Genomic DNA, 21,377 nt, shown 5'->3' on the forward strand with positions numbered 1-21,377 from the left:
ACCGAGATTCACAGTTTTCATTTAATCAAAAATAACTTTTTAATACTAGTAATTTAATTTACTCATTCAAAGTTGTTTTAAGACTTTATGGCTAATCTGCCAAACTCCTTATTGTTGTTATGCCTTTTATTTATTATGTGCATTTGACGTTTAAAACTTTTTGTCATGATTAAAATGTTTGATATTGCTAAAACAAGACGGATGAAACAAGGAAAAACGAAACAAATTGTATGCATTGTCTGTTTTTGGTTACTTCCTCGTTGATGTGCACCTACATCTATTTTTATGCAAAAAAAACAAGGTCGAATACGCTAATTCATGGTAAATAATATCGTCCTCGTGACCATTACCAAGGACAGTATTTATTGCTATATTTAGATAAAATTCAACTCTATGACATTGCAAACAACGTTTAACTATTTATAATCATTGATTTTGCAAGTAGGTCATGATAGGTAACTGACCGAGTTCCGTGTTGCAACTAAGATATTTGTTATACAAACAAAAGGTGTTTTGTATTTAGTATATGTTTTGACTGTTTCAGTGTATGTCAACATAACCAAGGACACGACTATTTTATTCCATTTTATTTCAAATATTGCATTGATAATAATTATTAAAGGGAATTGAACAATTGGGAATGCCTCGTACAGAGAACAAAAATTTTATGTAAATTGTTTTTATCATGTAATTTAACATTGACGCTTAAATTATCATTTTTCTCTAAAAATCGAGATTGCGAAGAAGGACACCAAAATGAGCAGTGACATATACAGTTTGAATGTAACCGTTAACTTTGCTCGCCACAGTGGTAGGATACCAAATACCTTCATTTTACCTAAATAAGCATTGAATTTCCTTTAATTTTGTGTCGATTTTTAAACGCCCACAACTTGGTCATGGTCATCTCTTTAAAAAGTTCAGTGACCAGTGGACTTTTAGAACTATTTATAACATACTGTATTGAATTAACCTGGTCATTTTGCCTAACTGACCTGTCAAGAACACGCTGAAAGGAATGTTGGACGGTTCATTCAAGAAAAAAGTAAGTTCATAGTGTAAAAGTTACGCGTAATATTTCGTAATTATGATTATAAATGGTGCATATCAATCTTATTATCATTATTACTAAATCAGTTAATCAGATTATTAGACAATCAACACCTACATCGCTTCTTCAATCAGTTTGTTTTTAACTATTCTTTTGCTTGTGTTTCCCACTGTACCTTGAAGTTTAATATAGAGCTTATGAGTATAATTGAAAAGACATTTTACAAGACTATAAGTTATATCTTACACATGTAAAAACAAAGCATTTTCTCTCCCTTCAGTATTTGTACATAGCGGTATCCTTATCTATACGTCAATTGGATATCATGTGTAGGTAGCTAGCTGTATGTCAACTTTCAAAACATATCGAAAACAAAAGGGGCAAAATATAGTAGCAATATTTGTGCCAAATCTATAACATGCTAAGTATTATGTAACGATTTCGGCATTTGGCATTATTACTTGAATACATTTTCAATATATTATTTTTACAAAAGTTAATGTGACAGACAACTCCCTAAGGTTAAAATTACTTTCGTCATTTAGCTTTTTCAAGACACCGTCTGGTCAAACAGCTCTAACATATTTATAAACACCTGTCTTGAACAGTTTAGGGTTCTGAGCATGCCCGATAAAGGTAAATTCTGCAATGTCCAGATCTAGTCAACACTCACTGGTCTGCTGTTGTTATCAATTTATTACAATCAGTTAATAAATCAATTTAGAGTTAAGAAAGCGTTAAACAAATAAGTTGCAAAGGTCTACAAACTTTTCTAGGAGGTTTCTTTGTAGTATTAAACACGAACATTAACAATTAACATTACTTATTTGTCAGTTTACAGATTGGGGCCTTTTACAGCTTACTTTACGGTATGGGTTTTATTCATTGTTGAAGGTCGTCGTGCGGCGACCTGTTGTTTACATCCTCGTATCTTAGTCTCTGGTGAATAGTTATCTAATTGACAAACAAACCACATCCCCTTATTTTTAGATTGATACTTTAGGTGTGTTCAACCTTTAAACTGATGCACCAGGATTTAAAACATTAATGTGTTTTGCAATAAGGCACAACTTACAATCAAATGTCCCAATGTTAAACTAAGCAACAGCCTTCTTCCAACATAAATATATCTATTAGTAGGTCATGTTGTATTTTTAGGTGAAGCATATTGTATTTTATTCAATACAGCTCTATTTTACAGCTCTGTTGTATTGAATATTTGATTTGAAACCCTTGATAAGTAAAGAATAAGTCATGCATCGATTTCTGCTAATGTTAGGTCGTTCACCCTGCTGGGTCATGTCCCGGTAAATGACATTTTCCACACTGATGGTTTAGTCTGATTTTAAAGATAAATTTGAATATACCTGTCAATTAAAGGGAGGTATCTTATTATCCAATTTCGTAACTTAAGTATAAAAAGCGTTAACTATTTGTAAACAGTCTACAAGTTCTAGCTGCATGAAGTTGTTTCTCTTTTTTCGACAAATATATAATTTGTTAAATATTGGAAATAAATACGCTTATTTTGTGATCAGCTGTGTTACTAGAAGATCTTAGGGAAAACGCTCTTTTATTTTGTATGATAGAAGCAGACTTCACAGCGACATGTAGTGATTAACTATAATATTTTATTTCCCAAAATTTATTCACAAGAAAAGGAATATTATTAATTTTCTCTTGTCAGGTACAGTGTTAGTAAATATAAAAATTGTTTTAATTTCTTTTTTTTTTTTTATTTAAAAAATGAAATAAACTTATACATTACTGAGATAAATTTTATTGATAATTCTTTGTGATTTAAGTATTCTTATGATCGGTACGAGAAATTAAGAGCAAAGTTCTTTTTTCTGTAATTACTGGTTAAATTAATAATTAAACTTTAAACATTACTATCCTAATGATTTTCAATATTTAATGTATTAAATATACCAGCAATTAAATATTCTTTTTTTAATATTGTTGAAAAAAATATCCTTCATTCATATCAATTGTTTTCATATTGGTGGGACAAATGTGTTTTATCATATTCACAAACTGTATCTCTTTATATTTGTATAAAAATGCCCCCAAAAATGCAAATAAAACACTTCAGTAATAAAATGACAATAACAGGCAAACGATTGTTTTGTACACACTTACTGTTACCAATAACCGGGAGAAACCCTGACATAGGTGCACTAGTCTTGCATGGTGTAATATGCATTTCCCCATTTTTTGTATTCTTTTGATAGGGTTTAACTTAAAATTTGAATTTTAAACCAGAGAAATATTTAAATGCAACTTGTATTTTAAATGAATTTGTTGTGAATAGAAGTATTGTATAACTTAAATGTGTTAGTACCTAATAAGGTGTTCTGCTTTATTTATAGTCATGATACTATGATTTCAGTCAAGTATAAGCTACAACAAAAATCCTTACTATGTATTTTGGTTTGTTTTTTTTTTTTAATGAGGTTTTGTTTTTGTTAAAAGTAAGAATTCAAAATTTAATTTTGTATTTACTCTGCAATTAATGGCATATGGAGGTTTGATTGTGAAATGTTACAGGAAGACATTGTTATTAAAACTAAATGTTCAAATTAATATCTTTAAAATACCTTTGATCAGTAATTCTTTTTAAAACATGGTATATAGTGTCTGATGAATTGATTTCCCATGATATTTTACGAACTTGCAGACGAGATAACTTTATTGTTTTATCTGTCTAGACAAAGACAGAAATTAGTTAATTACTCTTTACAAAAGAAGAAAGATGAGAGCATATTTGTAAAATTAACACACCTGCTTCTATTTTAGTCTTTAAACCATTTATATTCAGCTATTCTCTACATACTAACATCATATACTCAAACAAACAAAAAAAAAAACATATTATTTATGAACATTGTTAACAGTTTTATCTCATTATGTATGCACTCTATTTTGAATAAAAATACAGAAACCTCAAAAATTCTTACTATTTTGTTTATTATTTTTTGTTTAATTCATAATTTGAAAAATCATTATAGTGACGAAAATTGTTCAACTTTTTCTTTGCTTTGGAAATAACCATCAGTGTCTGTTTTTTATTTATAACTATCGTTTGTTTATTATTTCAAATAACTTCAAACATGTATGCATATGCTTGACTCCATATTATGTATCAAGAAGATCTCCGCAATATAGCCCTATTGTGCCGAGGTGGCGTAAAGCAAACACCTTTCAATCATGGAATAAGATGAATTTTTTAAATTGTATTTATAAATTGAAATAAACTATTAAGTACGATTGATACAATGATAAATGTACGTGGTATTCAACATGGAATTCGGAAATACCTTCATATGTACGCCTCCTATTTCTAAATAAAATGCAGTAAAATAGTATCACAGAATATTTTCTTAATGCAGTTATTTTTTTATCAGTATCCTGTTGCGTGTCCTGTAGGATATTTTTTAACGAAAATTTCAGATGTCGAATGGAAACATTGAAAGACCCCGAATGGATAGGTCATCTGGAATTGATAGAAAGACATTGAAAGTCATGAAGGCTTTAATATTTTTTTATGAATATCATATTGTCCGTTTTACGGTTCTCTTGGATTTCGAAATATCCCAAGACATGTCCTAAAACTTATCTTATGACAGACTTTACAATTATCTTATGGCTACCCTAAGTTATGTCATAGATCGCTGCAATCCAAAGCTGTCCTAAGAAAGACTTACCAATGATGGTCTTATATTTATGTTGTATGCAATTGCATAAAATTGGTACCGTAAATGTGATCTTCCCTCTTTTCTAATAAAAATTAGGGTAATAAATTCAATTTATTTGAACTATCAAGATTGTCATAAAAGTGATTTATATATTGAGAATAATGATAGTAAAATACAAAGGTCGGGAATGAAAAAATAGGGCAATATATGTGTAATGATTGATCAATTGAAAACTGTTGTATAGTAAGATAATTTCAATATAAGTAAAGATAATATCTTATTTGAAGTCTTTTGTCGCAGTTTTTTACGACTACAAAAGAAATGTTTAAAACCTACTAAGTCTCTTACGGTTAAAAAAATGTATGGCGTGATACATGTATATAATTGTATATGCAACTTAATCCATTATTGCATGCTCTACTTCAGCTCTTTTTATCGAATGTTCTGTTAAATAAATCTTCATAACATGTTTATCTTAAACTTTTAAATAAATTCAGTCACATAAGTACATGTACACCCTACATGTAATTTATTTTGAGAACATACAAACCTTTACAAGTGGAACAGTGTTAAATCCTGCTGGGAGTATCGAGATATATTGAAGTCAAGCATTTTGTGTTTCAGAATTATTTTTTTTAATTTTTGAGATTCGTTTTGTTCACTACGACAGAAGATTTATTTGAAACTGTCCATTCAATTGCGCTGTTTAAATCGCTATTTCATAGGCAGACATCTTTATTGTTTTTTTACATAAATCAGGCTGTTAGTTTTCTCATTTGAATTGTTTTACATTTGTAATTTCGGTGCCTTTTATAGCTCACTGTGCCGTATGGGTTTTGCTCATTGTTGAAGGCCGTACGGTGAACTATAGTTGTTAATTTCTACATAAGGGGTTTTCCGTTTTGAAATTTCCTTGGAGTTCAGTATTTTTGTTATTTTACTTTTTTATACGTCATTCGGTCTCTGGTTTAAAGTTGTCTCATTGGCAATTATACCACATCTACTTATTTTTATATCTATCACTGGTGACTAACATATGTCCAAGAGCAATTTAAGGCATGTCTTAGTCCTGAGATACTTTCGCAAACCTGAGCCCTTAGTCCTATGTGATATTTTTGAAAGAGTCAAGTTACGTTAAATCCTAAAATTAATTGTAAAGTTAATATCGAAAAGAACTTATCTTAATATGGTCTTAGGATAGTCGGAAATGTTTTTCCTCTAAAATTGTATCGATAACACATCTATTTTACTACTCTCAGCTTTTTCGTGCTTTACAGCTGTTATCATAATGCTAGCAAGTTAAAGGTTTGGTTGGCTTGCTTCCTTTGTTTGTATTAATGTTTTCTCAAGCATTGTAATTAAGACTGACATCTGAAAACAATATATAAAGGCAGAGTTAAACTTGTATACTTTATACTTAAATTTGATTGGACACTATCAAATAATCAAATTTACCTATATACAGGTTTAACTCCGCCTACTTATATTGTTTGCAGATGTCAATCTTAATTACAATGCTTGAGCCAACATTAATACAAACAAAGCAAGCAAGACAAGCAAGCCAACCAAACTCTTACTCTGCATGCATTAGGAAATTGACTGTAAATGTGTTATTTGACTACACAATGTATTGAAAATAAGAATTTTAATACTGTCAACAGTAACATATGAATTGTACATTGTCCGTTAATCTATTTCCACGAAAGTATCGTGTAACGTGTACATGTCTTTCACTGATGATGCATTAATTTTAAGGTTCAAATTTAATGTTACGTATATGCACATGTGATGAAGAGTTTTTCACTTGTCTCATTGACCTCGAAACGAGTACATAGAATAATTGATTATTAAAAGATACATATATGCATATATATATATATATATATATCTTTAAAAGATACATATATGCATATATATATATGCATATATATATATATATCTTTAAAAGATACATATATGCATATATATATATATATATATATATATATATAAGTCTGAAAATTACACCCAACAGTGTTAGAATTAGACTTTTATGCTGACAAATTTTTGTCCCTCAACGGGATTCGAACTCACACCTTTGATACACTACAGCACCAATCGCTTAGCCTCATGTCCAGCGCTCTAGACCACACGACCACATCCGCTATATTATTATATATATATATATACGACGTGCAAAATTTGTACCCTAATTTTCAAAATCCCGAGAGCCTCGATAACATTTTAACATAACTTTTCTCAATGACTATGTGACCAGTCTATATAAAATGGTTTAGTGATATACAAGTTCTTCCTATGTCCTCTTTTATTATATATTCAAATAACATTTTTGTATGGAAAATTATTTATTGAGTCTTAGCGAGTTTGATCGAACGTGATTAACCAAACTGCCAAGGGAGGATAGAACATGTAACTTATGTAGAAATGGTATTGGAGATGAATTCCATGTTTTGTTTATATATAGAAAAATGAAAACATTGTATCATTAAGAAATAAAAGCATACCTAGTTACTACAGATCTTACCTGAACATTCTCAAGTTTTAAGGTTAACTATTTTATTGGAATACTGAACTATTCAAATCCTTGTTCATCAGAAAAGTTCATGTATTTCTTTGATTTGAGTCATATAGATCCATATATGTTGTGCGACAATTTGCATAATTTTTCACACTCATGGTTGATGTTTAGAACTAGGTGTATTGACTTTAATATTTTTATTTGTTCTTCTTTCATGTTATTACATATATTGTATTATATACTTCATGTTTCAGGTTTAAATGTGTCTGAGTGTTTTCGAATAAAATAAAATAAAATCTAAAATAAATCTTTACCCAATCGTATTAAATTACAACAAAAGATTTCAAATATTATATTATATAATTAATTCCAAACCACAAAACTTCGTTTTAACAACTAATGATGGTAGGTAACTTTTATGTATTCATTTCGTCTACTTTTTAAAATAATTTTGTTATCGTTTGAATAATCATATAAATTATTATTGTATTTGTCTTGATTTGGCCGATGTTACTATGGACTAATTACCATAATTATAAGATATAATATTCATACATGTATTTTTGCCAATAAACACCTTACAAAAAATATGTGTTATTATTCTTATTATAATAACCATAGTGTTACTAAGTAAGATATATTATTTCAATGTAGAAGACAAAATAATGCCTTTAATTATAAGGTAAATATAACTTGATTTTCTTAAAACCATCCTGATTAGGACTATCTTAAGACAGTTTTGATTTACAGTCTAAGACGTATCATAGGATGGTCCTGTGATAATCTTAAAATTTGTCATACGACACTTCTTGGGTACTTTCTAAAACCAGGTCCTTGTGCCCTAGTTGGTATTATTAAGAAATAAAGAAGATTATTATTTTGTCAGTAAAATGTTGACGTCGTTTTTATGTTCTTTTTTTTCTAGCGAAAAACATTTTTATTTGTTTACATTTCTGTATTTTAGTATGAAATCTGTGCAGAAGATAATCGTACCCTTACAATCTCACTTCCGGTCCCCACTTAGAAGGTCATCTACTATTGCTTCAACCACTGCTTTCCCACAAACGGATGGCAATGTTAAAAGTTTCAGTGAACTTCCAGGGCCAACTGGTATCCATGATATACCATATTTAGGAATGGCTTTGCATTTTAAACCATTCAGTAAGTTTGAAAATGTACTTTACTTTGTTTTACCATGTTCAATTTGCAGATACACCATATACATCAGAGTTTGTTTTTAAATCCAATCAATCATTTTTTTTTTAGATTAAGTCATTATTTATTTAATAATTCACGATTTAAAGAAGACAAAATTTTGCAAGAAAAAGGTTTTATCTATAACATACTTAAGACTTAGTATGTACATGACGAAAAAAACCCTAGCGTTTTATCTCAACATATTTAAGAGTAAGAATTGTGGTATGATTGCCAATGAGACAACTCTCCACCAGAGACCACAATGACAAAGAAGATTAGCAACTATAGATCATCGTATGGCCTTCAACAATGAGCAAAATGCATAACATATGGCAAGCTATAAAAGGCCCAGAAATGACAAATGGAAAAAAAAATAAAACAAGAAAACTAAGAGCCTGATTTATGTATCATACAATAAACGAAAATCAAATATGATATACAGCAACAAATGACAAGGACACAGGCACAAACAGATGTGGCGGGGTTAAACATAGTTTGGGGCTGCGGCAACCCTCCCCTAACATGGGAGAGTGGTGTAACATGAGTAATAAATTTCATCAAATATAAATTTTGTATGGTTGTTTTTTAAATGAACTGACACATATAATAAAACAGTACCATTGATAGGGAGGTTTGTTACTTTATTACAGCGAAATACGAAATATTGGATGATTTTGTCGAGGTTATGACATCTTTTCGCGAGAAATATGGCGACATTTTCAAAGTACGAGCTGGTAACAAGCATGTATTACATGTATGCCATCCAGATATTGCAGACCAAATCTACAAGCTGCCATATAAAGAGAATCATCGACACTTCCCTGGTATGATAGAAGCTTTCTATAAATACAATGACATACCACGTGCCTTAAGTATGAGGTAAGATGTTATTTTATTTTTAGTAAAACCCTTGTTCCATACAACCACTGGATCAATTTGAACCAAATTTAGCCACAATCATTCTTATTGTATTTATACCTTCTTATTTACTGAGTATAAAACAATATGATTACCCTGTCACTAAAAATAGAATATAATGAGTAAAATCAATAAACAAAAATCCTGTAAAAATCTAATAGCAGCCGCGGGCAATCATTTGGATACTGCGAAATTAGTGAACCCCTTTAACGGTATGGAAGATGACGCTTACAGCCATAATTTTTTTTTAACACAAAATGCAAAAAGAAATGCAAAAAAAAAAAAAATCATAGCTCAATGTTGAAGGCCGTAATGTGAACTATAGTTGTCTATATATATTTATATCTAAGTCGTCTAAATAACAGCCCAGCAATGTTAGATCTTTGTTCTTCCCTGGCCGGGATTCAGGGAGATGCTACTGAGATATCTCATGCTACTGAGATATCGTGGCACCAAATCGCCTTGCACTATGCCCGACGCGCTAGACCACTCGACCACCTATATCTATACACGCTATTTTGGCTCTGGTGGATATTTGTCTCATTGGCAATATCATATAACATCTCCAATTTTTTTTTATATTAAAATAATTCAATGAAGTTTCTGAAAAAGTAAAGAAAAGCATTCTTCCTTGTTTAGGTAAAGTTTTGCAAAGTCGCATTACTTGATAAAGAATCAATTATCAATTTTATGAAGCTTAATGACGTCGATAATTTTGTCCCGCGTTTGCAATATTTTCATTTGAAATTTGTGAATGTGTTGTTAATTCTTTTGCTGTTATATCAGACTTGTCTGTTTGGTTTTTTGGTGTTTATATCAAAATCGTAATATTTTTTTCCAGAAGTGGTAAAGACTGGGCTAAGCTTAGGATGCCATCAAACGAACATCTATTGAAACCGAAAGCAATGGCGAATTTCACTCCACTAATTGAAAGAGTTGCTAATGATTTCTTAGAAAAAATGAAAAAAGAACTCCAGATGAATGATGCCGTGCGGGAAATTTCGAAATACGCATATGAATGTGAGTTTTGTTTCAGCTTAAGTCGTGCGTTATAAAGCATTATTATTGAAATATAAAGCTCAGAAATGCGAACACCCTTTTATGAGCACAAAACACACGTTTCTGTTGATATAATGGTATTACAAAATGTATAGTGCCGTCGTTTCCTTTCTGGTGTTTCTACCTAACTTTGGGTTATCGATAGCACGTTTTAAACTACTAGCATACGTTTCACAAGAATCATCTGATTTGTTTTTAAATATACGCATTACTCTTTATCAACCTATGTTGTCTAAAATATAAATATATGTTGGGGATCAAAGGTCATCAAAGGTACCAGACTGAAGAGACTGACTTGCATATTGATTCTTCTAAATTACAGTGGACTTTGATTTGGGATTTCCCTTCTTTTTGCATTTTTTTCAAACCCCTGTCTTCGTCGTTCAATAAAAAAGAAACGCGTGGTCTACCGCAAAGAACAGTAACCCAACAACTCAATAGAAAAAAAAAATCTACATGTCACCATACGATCTTTAAAAATACGTAAGGTGAGCTATCAAAGGCCCCGAGATAATAAAATGTGAAACAATACAAATGAGAAAACTAACGGCCTTATTTCAACTAGAACCATTTAACGAAATCAATATCATGTCAGACGGCAACCAACGACAACCACCGGATTGTAAAAAGCAGTTGAGAATGACCTCACTAGTTCTGTACAACTAACAAAATGACAAGAAACAGAAAAGAGCGATCTAAGAGTAATCGCAGTACATGTATAAAGACATGGATGTGCATTTTTAACAATTTCCGTGCTTTAAGAGATCAAATGTTTCAACTTCTATTTTATTGTACGTGAATCCCTTTTCTTTTTGAATATCGTATCAAAGTCTATGTTTGTTTTTCATTTTAACCATATAAACTTTGTAATTTCTTTTGAGCTACAATGTGTCAACCATCTCACGTTCGCTTGACTTTTTTCATTCACCTCAAGTGGGTTCTTTTCTTTTGGCTCTTCAATTTTCAAATCCTTGTAGATTTATGGTAATATGTGAGTGTGCCTTGTATTGTACATTCGATTTATTCGATTTTTATGGTATTCGCAGCTCCTCCTTATGCCCCTCACTGAAAAGATAAATAAAGTGGGTTTTTTTATATTTTGTAGGCGTTGGTATAGCATCATTTAACAAAAGATATGGTTGTTTAAATGACAGTTCACAGGATGAAATGTTAAATTTATTAAACACAATTTTGAAGACATTACAAACGGCATATCTAATGCCATTTGACATAAACCGGTATTATAAAACCAAAACATACAGAGAATTTGAGCAAACCTTTCTGCATTTACAAGAGTAAGTTCATATAACATTTAAGAGTAATAAAATTGTCTTTTAAGTGATGTATATTTGCCTATAAGTTGATCTAATGTTGTTTTTTTTTGTATTTAATTTTTATTACCATATTTTGTTTTAATAATAAGTAACGATTAGAATGTAAAGAGTATTGAAAAAGAAATACACCTTAATTGATATTTATTCCTAATTTTAGATAAAATGCAATGTTCAGCAGTTTACTTTTGTTCAAAACTCGTAAATTAATTTTGAATATCAAATATACAGAGAAAATACCCCGAGGGTATTGTATGCACTCCAAATGAAACCTGATCGAGTGAGTCGAGAGCTTAAGGGGCTCGAACTATGAATGCATCAAACGTATTTGGCTTAAGCGGCTCTAAAAATAAATGCATCAAACGTAAATTTAATCCTGGAATAGTCCTTGTATCTTCTTACTAGAATTTTCCTTTTGAAAATACTCAAGATAGAAACTTATTTTTATGTTCCACGTTATATATTTTATAACCAGACTATTTGCTGGCTATCAAATGAAGATTCTAGTCGGTATTAAGTTTAACCATTTAATAAACAATCCAGAAAGAATATAAACGACGTTACAATGTTGAGTCCGGTGTTTACGGTTAGAATTCCTTTCCAAAACTCATAATGTATTATTTCTACGAAGTATATAATACATTTTAATAAAATAACACAAAAATGCAAGTCTCTTATAAAAACAAGAAGATGTGATATGATTGCCAACTCTCCACCAGAGACTAAATGACGTAGAGGGTTATCAACTATAGGTCACCGTACGGCCTTCAACAATTAGCAAAATCAATATCGCACAGCAAGCTATAAAATGCCCCGAAATGACAAATGTAAAAATGTTTGAATTGTCTTTTCTTTTGAAGATTCTTAAAGAAAAATATGGAAGAACAAATATTACGTCTTAATACAATGAGAGATGAAGGAACTTTAATGGACTACTTACAAAATGAATATAATTTCCTTTATGCAATGTTATCAGACGGCAAACTGCCTCCTGAGGAAATTGTTACACTGATCAGTGACCTTCACACTGGAGCAGTTGAGGGAGTAAGTTTTGTAAAAATCTTCTTTCTACCTTAACCTTTTAATCACTCACTTAGTTTCTAATATTAACAGTGGTTGTTTTTTTTATGTATTAGAAATGATAAAATGGAAAATGGAAACGGAGAATGCGTCAAAGAGACAACTGAACAGGTTTAACGAAATTTACAGTTTTGAAAATGGAGTGACAATTTCCATTGTTTCCTGCAACTATAGATATATAAACATTATGATTATATGATTTGCAGAACTGTTATTTAAAACCCAAATTAAATATAGAAAATAGCAATTATATTAAATAGTACTAGTATCTTAGACAAGTTTTTTTGTCATGATAGTTTAAAAAACCGAGGGTATTCATATTTTCACAAAAAGGTACCGTCATTTTCCCCTGGATTTATTCCCAAAACCATTTCCCTTCTATCTTGATTAAAATTCACAGCATTGTGACTTCATGAGTGAACTGGAAAGTTTTGATAATTTTAACAACATGCACCTAATATTGACATATAATGCAAAATCACATATTAAAAGAGCAGTAGTCATGTTTTTATTTATATTGAAGCTTAAGATATTGTGTGTCAGCCCTACTTTAGAACATTTTCAAGAAATATACCGGAATTTATTGTTCCTATATCCTACTTAAGCAGGTTCCAGTAGTGTATAAGGGTACATGTACATAGTTACTGTGGAAAAATGTTAAAGGAGTAAATCGATTTAAAGTCGATTTAAAGTCGGTTTTGCAAATTTTTTTATATCTTTTACATATGTATTTCAGCTAGGCAATGGAATTACATTTGTGTTGTGTGATTTAGCCCTAAATCCTGACAAACAAGAGACTCTGTATGAAGAAATTACTCAGATAGCTGGTGACAAGTCAGTGATAGGAATCGACGCTCTACAAAAGATGTCTTATCTCCAGTCTTGTATAAAGGAATCTCAGAGGTAATCAGATATGGATCAAATATAGGCCACATAAGACCGGAACTATTTTATCATCGGCGTAATTTTTCCGACCTGTAGAAGAAAATAGTGATCCTCATGTAAATGGCTTAAAGATGTGTAAGAAATACATTAAGCAGAATAAAAGAACCCACTGTGGCAATAACAAAAACTGTTTAGGTTGAATGTTGGAAGTCAAAATGTCTGTCAAATTCGAAAAAAAAATCCTTTCACAAGGAAATCTTAATTACCAGTCTTTCATCCTTGTCGGCCTTCTTATAGAGTATCAATTTAATTAATACCGAATATGCATGAACCATGTGCCACTAGAAAGCAAACAACAAACAATCAATCACCAATCAACAAATTATTTTGATTAAGCAATACACACCATACAGTAGTTTAACTAGGTGTGAAGCAGTTCAGTAAAAAAAAAGGGAACCGTGCCATAGCTTTCATGGCATAAGGAACATCACTTATCAAGATTCTAAAAGATAAATTAATTACCAGGCGGCACCCCCCTAGAAAAGAAAGAAACAAGAATGTGTCCATAGTACACGGATGCCCCACTCGCATGTTCAGTGGATCGTGAAATTTGGGTCAAAACTCTAATTTGGCATTAAAATTAGAAAGATCATATCATAGGGAACATGTGTACTAAGTGTCAAGTTGATTGGACTTCAACTTCATCAAAGTCTACCTTTTCCAAAAATTTTAACCTGAAGCGGGAAATACGAACAGACGAACGAACGAACGGACGCACAGACCGAAATAAAGACTATTCAATTTGTTTTTTTACAATAGAAAAAACAAGAATGTGTCCAAAGTACGCAGATGTCCCACTCGCACTATCATTTTCATTTGGCATTAAAATTAGAAAGATCATATCATAGGGAATATGTGTACTAAGTTTCAAGTTGATTGGACTTCAACTTCATCAAAAACTACCTTGACCAAAAACTTTAACCTGAAGCGGGAAAGACGAACGGACGGACGAACGACCGGACGCACAGACCGAAATACATTGTGCCCCTCTACTATCGTAGGTGGGGCATAAAAAGACGAAAAAGACATAGACGTTTTAATCAAACATCAAACAGCATTTATATATATTCGACAATATGAAGATATAAACATCTGGTCTTGTTGGTTGTGTTATATGATGGGGTTAAACTGTTGACGTTTGCTCCTTATCTGTCTTTAATTCAATAGGCTTTGCAGGTCTGCGTTTATGCACCGCTATACATGTAGCATTACGTAATATAAACCGGACGTAGATGACCTCAATATCAGAGATTGTCTTTATTCTAATAATTACAGCTTTTTCGCTTTCTACAGCAATAGAACTTAATACATGTTATTGTCATCTAATCTATGGATTTACATTTGTGTTTTTTTTATCATCTTTATTTTTTTGTTTACCTTAATATTTTCGTATGGAATCGAAGTGCTAATTGGTATTGATGCTTAAAGATTGTAAAGAGACTGTTCGGATAGCCTTCGTGATCTAAATGGATATTCGATCTATTCTTGTTTGCGCTGGAATGTAATGTTTTACCAACTCTGAATCTCAAATGTAATTAAATATGAAATAAAATTTACTGCTTTTAGAATAACATATCCTTTTACTGGAATGTTAAGGATACCTGAGTCAGACGTTACCATTGCTGGATACCGAATACCAAAAGGGGTAAGTACAATAAACAAGTGTATAATAAAACCAGATAAACGATTCCTTGCTTGTTAAATTATTCTGCTATTTTTAGCAAATTTAATAACAGTTCATCGTCATTATGAAAATCAATCTTATTATTAGATTTGAACATAACAAGTTTCCAGATATCTCAAAATTATAATATATAGAAAACCTATCTGAAAATGTCGTTATCAGTCTTTTTTTTAGATTCAATCAGTAGAAAAAAATGAAAAATTTGAAAATAAACAAAGGTTACATTTTTTGTTGGTTTTTGTTGTTGTTTTTGTTTTTTGTTTTTGTTTTTGTTTTTTGTTGTTGTTGTTTTGTATTTTGTTTCTTTGTTTTGTTTGGTTTTAGTATTTTTTTTTTTTGGGGGGGGGGGGGGGAATTCTTCTGATATAAAATTCTTTATAATAAATTGAACTGCACATTTCAGTTAAAATGAACATATGTTATAGAACACAAACGTTGCATGTTGATCCCGGGATTTGTTGTTAATTTTTGCTGTTGTTGTTGTTGCTGATTTATTTTCAGCCATGGCTTACAGTATTAAAATATATATATATTTATTGGTTGATAAATAAATTTTCTCAAGTTAGAATATCCATTTTTGATTTGTAGACTAATATCAATATCAATCATAAAATGATGAGTTTAGATGAACGGTTTTTCCCACAACCTACGAAGTTCCTTCCAGAAAGATGGACGAGAGATGACAATACCGATGTTATCGATAAGGGATACACAAACTTTCCAAATGTTATTGTCAAACCTTTCGGATTTGGAGTAAGGAGCTGTGCAGGAGTAAGAGTAGCAAAACCAGCCATGATGCTCTCTGTTGCTAAAGTAAGTTGCTAAGTCTTAACAATAAAAAAGACAAATCAGTAAATCAAGCTACTCCGTATACGACGTTAATTATTCATCTCTTGATTATGAAAATCTGTGAAGATAAGTTCTGGTTACGTATCGTATCAAAAATGGAAATTTTGCAAATATTACATAATATTGCAAAGTTTGAAAATATTTCCTGGATTTCAATACAAAATCAATTCCTTTGCGATAGTAAACAACGGTTTTCTCACTGTAGCGGTGTTCCAAGATTCTTTTGCGATAGTAAACAACGGTTTTCTCACTGTAGCGGTGTTCCAAGATTCTCTTGCGATAGTAAACAACGGTTTTCTCACTGTAGCGGTGTTCCAAGATTCTCTTGCGATAGTAAACAACGGTTTTCTCAGTGTAGCGGTGTTCCAAGATTCTCTTGCGATAGTTAACAACGGTTTTCTCACTGTAGCGGTGTTCCAAGATTCTCTTGCGATAGTTAACAACGGTTTTCTCACTGTAGCGGTGTTCCAAGATTCTCTTGCGATAGTAAACAACGGTTTTCTCACTGTAGCGGTGTTCCAAGATTCTCTTGCGATAGTAAACAACGGTTTTCTCACTGTAGCGGTGTTCTAAGATTCTCTTGCGATAGTAAACAACGGTTTTCTCACTGTAGCGGTGTTCCAAGATTCTCTTGCGATAGTAAACAACGGTTTTCTCACTGTAGCGGTGTTCCAAGATTCTCAAATGTACTTGCAATCCGAATATCATACAGGGGAAAAGAAAACTTAAATTGAATGAATACAATTCAAAATTAACTGACTACAAAGAAAAATACTGTGTATACATTTATTAACTGATATTATAAAATAATTATCATATATTATATAGATGAATAGTATTAAATATAATTTTAATTAAGGAATGACTGTAATACTTTTTTGTCTATGAAGAAATAACATCAAAAATGTGGTGCACACTGAATAATCCGCGTAGCGGGTTATTTAAAAGTGTGCACCACATTTTTTAGGTTATTTCGAATAGACAGAAAAAATATTAAAGTCTTTCCTTATAATTCAGTTCTAAATTCCATTTTAAGGAGTAAATCATGAAAAAGACGTTGATGGCGTCACGGTCACATGACAAAATTATGTCTATGGGCTGATAGACAAAAAAACTTTCAGCCAATCAGAAGACGTGTTACATCCAAAATTTAATTATTTTATTATAATTGTTTGATTCTTTTTTGATTCCAAAATCTTAAAAGATTTTTTGTATATCTTTAATTGAATCCATTAACTATTGACTGCACCAGTCAAAAAAATGTTTTTTTTATATAAATATCTATCAATTTATTATAATGAATTGAAGATGCGTGCAGATATTTGGAGAAAATTTATTATTGAAGTTTAATACTTGTTATACTATTATCTAAAAGGAATCGTATGATATTATATACTGTGTCTTCAAACCTATTTTCGTACGCACAACATAGAATAAAAGTAATTTATTATGTCTTTGATACAGTAAAATATATTTTATTTCTTTATAGATTATACAAAATTTTGAAGTTTCTTTACCGAATGGAGAAAAGGAAATTAAGACAACTCGGCTACTGTTTCCTACACCAAAAGTGCCTGTTAATTTGTGCCTTAAACCCAGACAATCAAGTTACTCTAATTAGGACTTATCCACATGTTACATGTAGCTTATTTCAAACTTTATGTATTCCGTTTGCATTGGAATACCTGCCTCCTTTAATATCTTAATGAACATATGAATGGTTTGTAACTATGCTAATTTGTCTGTTTGTAACTGGACTTCAGATATTCTGACATCGGCATATTATCTTCGTGTTTAGATTTATACTGAGAAAAATTATTTTCAGTATTTGGGAAAAGTCTAGATAAATCTGGAATTACACTAATCAAATAGAACGAATCGCCCCTTTTGCATGCTGAACTTGACAACAATTAACAAGTGTCCAATAGATCTTAGTATTGGACATTTTTTAAATATATCTTATTGGTTGTCTCTATTTGTTTTGGTCTCTGTCAATTATCTCATTTTTTCACATGCGTGGAGAGAAATGGATATGCTGTGACTTTTGTTTTCTATCCATATGAACTTTCATTGAATTTATCCAGATTATTTCTCTCTTAGTTGATTCTTGAATTACTGATTATTACACCAAAAATACTAACAATGTCATGATACACTTTTAAAAACACTTATTTATCATGTGAAAGACCCCAGAAACAACAATATAAGCATAAGCTTGTACTGCACATTTTACACAGGCACATTTTGCTCACGTGATATTTACCTAGAACGAGCTTATACGTGAGATTGAGATTCACAGTAATCTCACGTGAAATATTTCACGTGCACTTTACCCAAAACAAAATTGGTATTTTTCATGATTTGAATTAAATTCACGTGAAAAAAAAATCATTTTTAATTTGGCAGCTTAAACTTTACACACACACATAACTGCAAATAGGCAGTTACAGGATAAACGCAGTCAACTTTGACCTATTGAACTTTTATTTTTGTATTATTTGTTTCTGGGACTAATACATGATTTGTTAATATATATATCGGTCCCAGTGTATATTGATTAGGTCGGGTATACAGAGGTTACAGTTATTAGAATTATCACATTGTTATTACTACTAAACCATTTGGAATTTATATGAGACTGGTTGCTTTAAATGAATTCTCTGTCGCATATCATGATATTTTTATTTATGTAGTTTTTAGAATGCTAATAATGTTATGTTGTTTTGTTATGATATCCATTGTTATTTATTTGTTGTTGTTATTGTTGTTGTTGTTGATTGTTGGTATACAATTTTGGAAATCTGATCCGGTCATAAACTGGAGCTTGAAAGTTTCGTATTTCGTTAAGACGACAAGCTGTTGGTTTATATGACTTTGTTATTACCGTGTGGTAAATGATTGCAAAATAATGTAAATAGATTTTTAAAGGGAAATGTTGGGGCAGAATTCTTCATTTTTAGAAAAAGGCTCTAACCGACTCGAAAACACATGATGTTCTATATCATTCTATTATTGATATGAAACTTAAAAATGTAGATAATTTAATATTGTTTTAGCGACAGTAAGACCCTTTTAATTATATAATCATTACCTATCTTATTATTTTGCTGTTGTATATTCAAAAGCAATATGCATTCATAGAGTTTTACTAGTGAATGTAAAATTTATAAATCCTCTTTTAAATCTACTACGTGTATGAATTCATTCAAATATGTACGAGGTAAAGAACTGAGGTTTAAAGAAATAGAAAATGAAAACTATAACATGCAATAATATTTATCCGGAAGCAATATATACAGCTTCAAAAGTAAGATTTTTCAGAATAATTTAAACAATCAAGTCTATTTTGTCCGTGTTTACTTGGTATCCGGTTGTACATACATGTCTTTGTTAATCAAAAAAGTTTACTACACCCGGTGTAACCTGTTTAAAGATTTATACTGATATATATTTATTTATGTAGAAAAATTTGTTATTTTTTATACATAAAATATCGCAAACAAATAAAATTTGTTGTTTAAACTGTTTTTATTCATATTTTGAAGTATGCCTTTGAAATATTTCCTGGCGATAGTTTTATACGTAAAACAATACTTGGAGATTGTTCCCAAATCAATGTGGAGTGATCGTGAACTGTGTGTTTAAGGACAAATGAGAAAAAATACCCGAACCTTCGACCACCCACCCCAGTACATTAACACTATCGCCAGACCAACGATGCGTTTTGAACTTTGGAGTTATATAAGTGTCCCGGAAGGCACCGCCGTATTGCTCTGAAAATTAAGAAATTGGCAATATCAAGTATTATACAAATTCGATGTGATGTTAATTGATTGTTGTTTGGTTACGATCCACTGGATTCACTAAATATTTTATGCTTATGGACGAGAACAAATTTAACAATATGTCCAAGAAGTAAGTTTTTTCAAAGTGTGAAGACCGGAACGAAAGGCGTGACATTTTGACTACAACTAGAAAAACGTGTTATGGTCACGGTTGTCACATATTGAGCAGGATCTGTTCGTAGCACTCGAGATCACCCCCGGTTTTGTTCTTGTTATTCAGTCTTTAGTTTTATGTGTTGTATCTTGTTGATCTTCCTGTCACAAGCGAGTAATTTTTATAGGTACAATGTACAAAGGTGAAGTTAATTCACTGAACCATCTACTTTTTTTGCACTATCCCTTCGGTAACTCTGTCCAATCATAATGCAAACACAAACTTTCATCGAGTGGTGCACAGTCAGTGACCACACGAATGCCTACTATCGAATGAAGACCTGTCCGAAAACGTCTACGCAAACTTTATAGGCAGTCCAGATTTCGTACTGTAGCTAGTTATGTTTAAATCAATAAACTACTGTTTTTAATACCTACAATCTTGTCTTCAATGAATTTTTTTTTGCTTATATATTTTTTTTATACACGATTGTATAGGTTATCGACGGAATAAACAGCGAAATGGACGCGATTTTTTTTTAATGAAATCGAACAGATATTGAGAGTACCAGTGAACCTATAGTTCGTAAAAACTTATATAGATATAGCCAGGCGAGCTGTACACCCGATGGAGCTAATTTGTCTAGCAACTATTGCGTGAATTTATATTAAATTTAAAAAGTAAACATAAAACATTCATTTTCGTGTATCAGTTACATTCTTAAGCAAAACTGTACTTTTACTTAAGTTTCTATATATAAAAGAAATGCATTCCATCAATTCAGCTAAATATAGGTTCATTGAATCGAGTTTAATAATGCATGAATCGTTTGAAATACGCTTTACATGAATATAAATAGAAAGTATTTCGAAGGTTAGTGTATAAATAGGTGATGTCTGAATTGTTAGATGTTCTTTTCTACCATTAATGATCTGGTAATCAGAAGATTGAAAAATCGTCATCATTACTTCGTCTGATGGTACATGCACAACAATACAGACTTAGTGACCTATATACTGTTTACAATAAATGCATTTTTCCTAGATGCTTAAAGTGGCATGTGCATTCCGACAGTCTGGAAACATTTCTTTTGGTAGCATATTTTGGA

At 31.1% G+C, this 21,377-nt stretch overlaps 1 protein-coding gene across 1 annotated transcript in view; it reads left to right on the plus strand.

The window, feature by feature from the left end:
- Nucleotides 1-19,852, plus strand: part of LOC127700473 (1,25-dihydroxyvitamin D(3) 24-hydroxylase, mitochondrial-like) — a 53,504-nt gene extending 33,652 nt beyond the window's left edge. The window contains exons 2-10 of the mRNA XM_052203968.1: nucleotides 8,232-8,428; nucleotides 9,115-9,343; nucleotides 10,224-10,402; nucleotides 11,547-11,736; nucleotides 12,633-12,816; nucleotides 13,589-13,755; nucleotides 15,364-15,442; nucleotides 16,070-16,294; nucleotides 17,820-19,852. Of these exons, the coding sequence (XP_052059928.1) occupies nucleotides 8,233-8,428; nucleotides 9,115-9,343; nucleotides 10,224-10,402; nucleotides 11,547-11,736; nucleotides 12,633-12,816; nucleotides 13,589-13,755; nucleotides 15,364-15,442; nucleotides 16,070-16,294; nucleotides 17,820-17,951 (1,581 nt within the window). The 5' untranslated portion in view covers nucleotide 8,232 and the 3' untranslated portion in view covers nucleotides 17,952-19,852. The remainder of the gene's footprint in view (nucleotides 1-8,231; nucleotides 8,429-9,114; nucleotides 9,344-10,223; nucleotides 10,403-11,546; nucleotides 11,737-12,632; nucleotides 12,817-13,588; nucleotides 13,756-15,363; nucleotides 15,443-16,069; nucleotides 16,295-17,819) is intronic.
- The last annotated feature ends 1,525 nt before the right edge of the window (nucleotides 19,853-21,377 follow it).

This window comes from Mytilus californianus, unplaced genomic scaffold (assembly GCF_021869535.1).
Source record: "Mytilus californianus isolate M0D057914Y unplaced genomic scaffold, xbMytCali1.0.p SCAF_5, whole genome shotgun sequence".
NCBI lineage: Eukaryota > Metazoa > Mollusca > Bivalvia > Mytilida > Mytilidae > Mytilus > Mytilus californianus.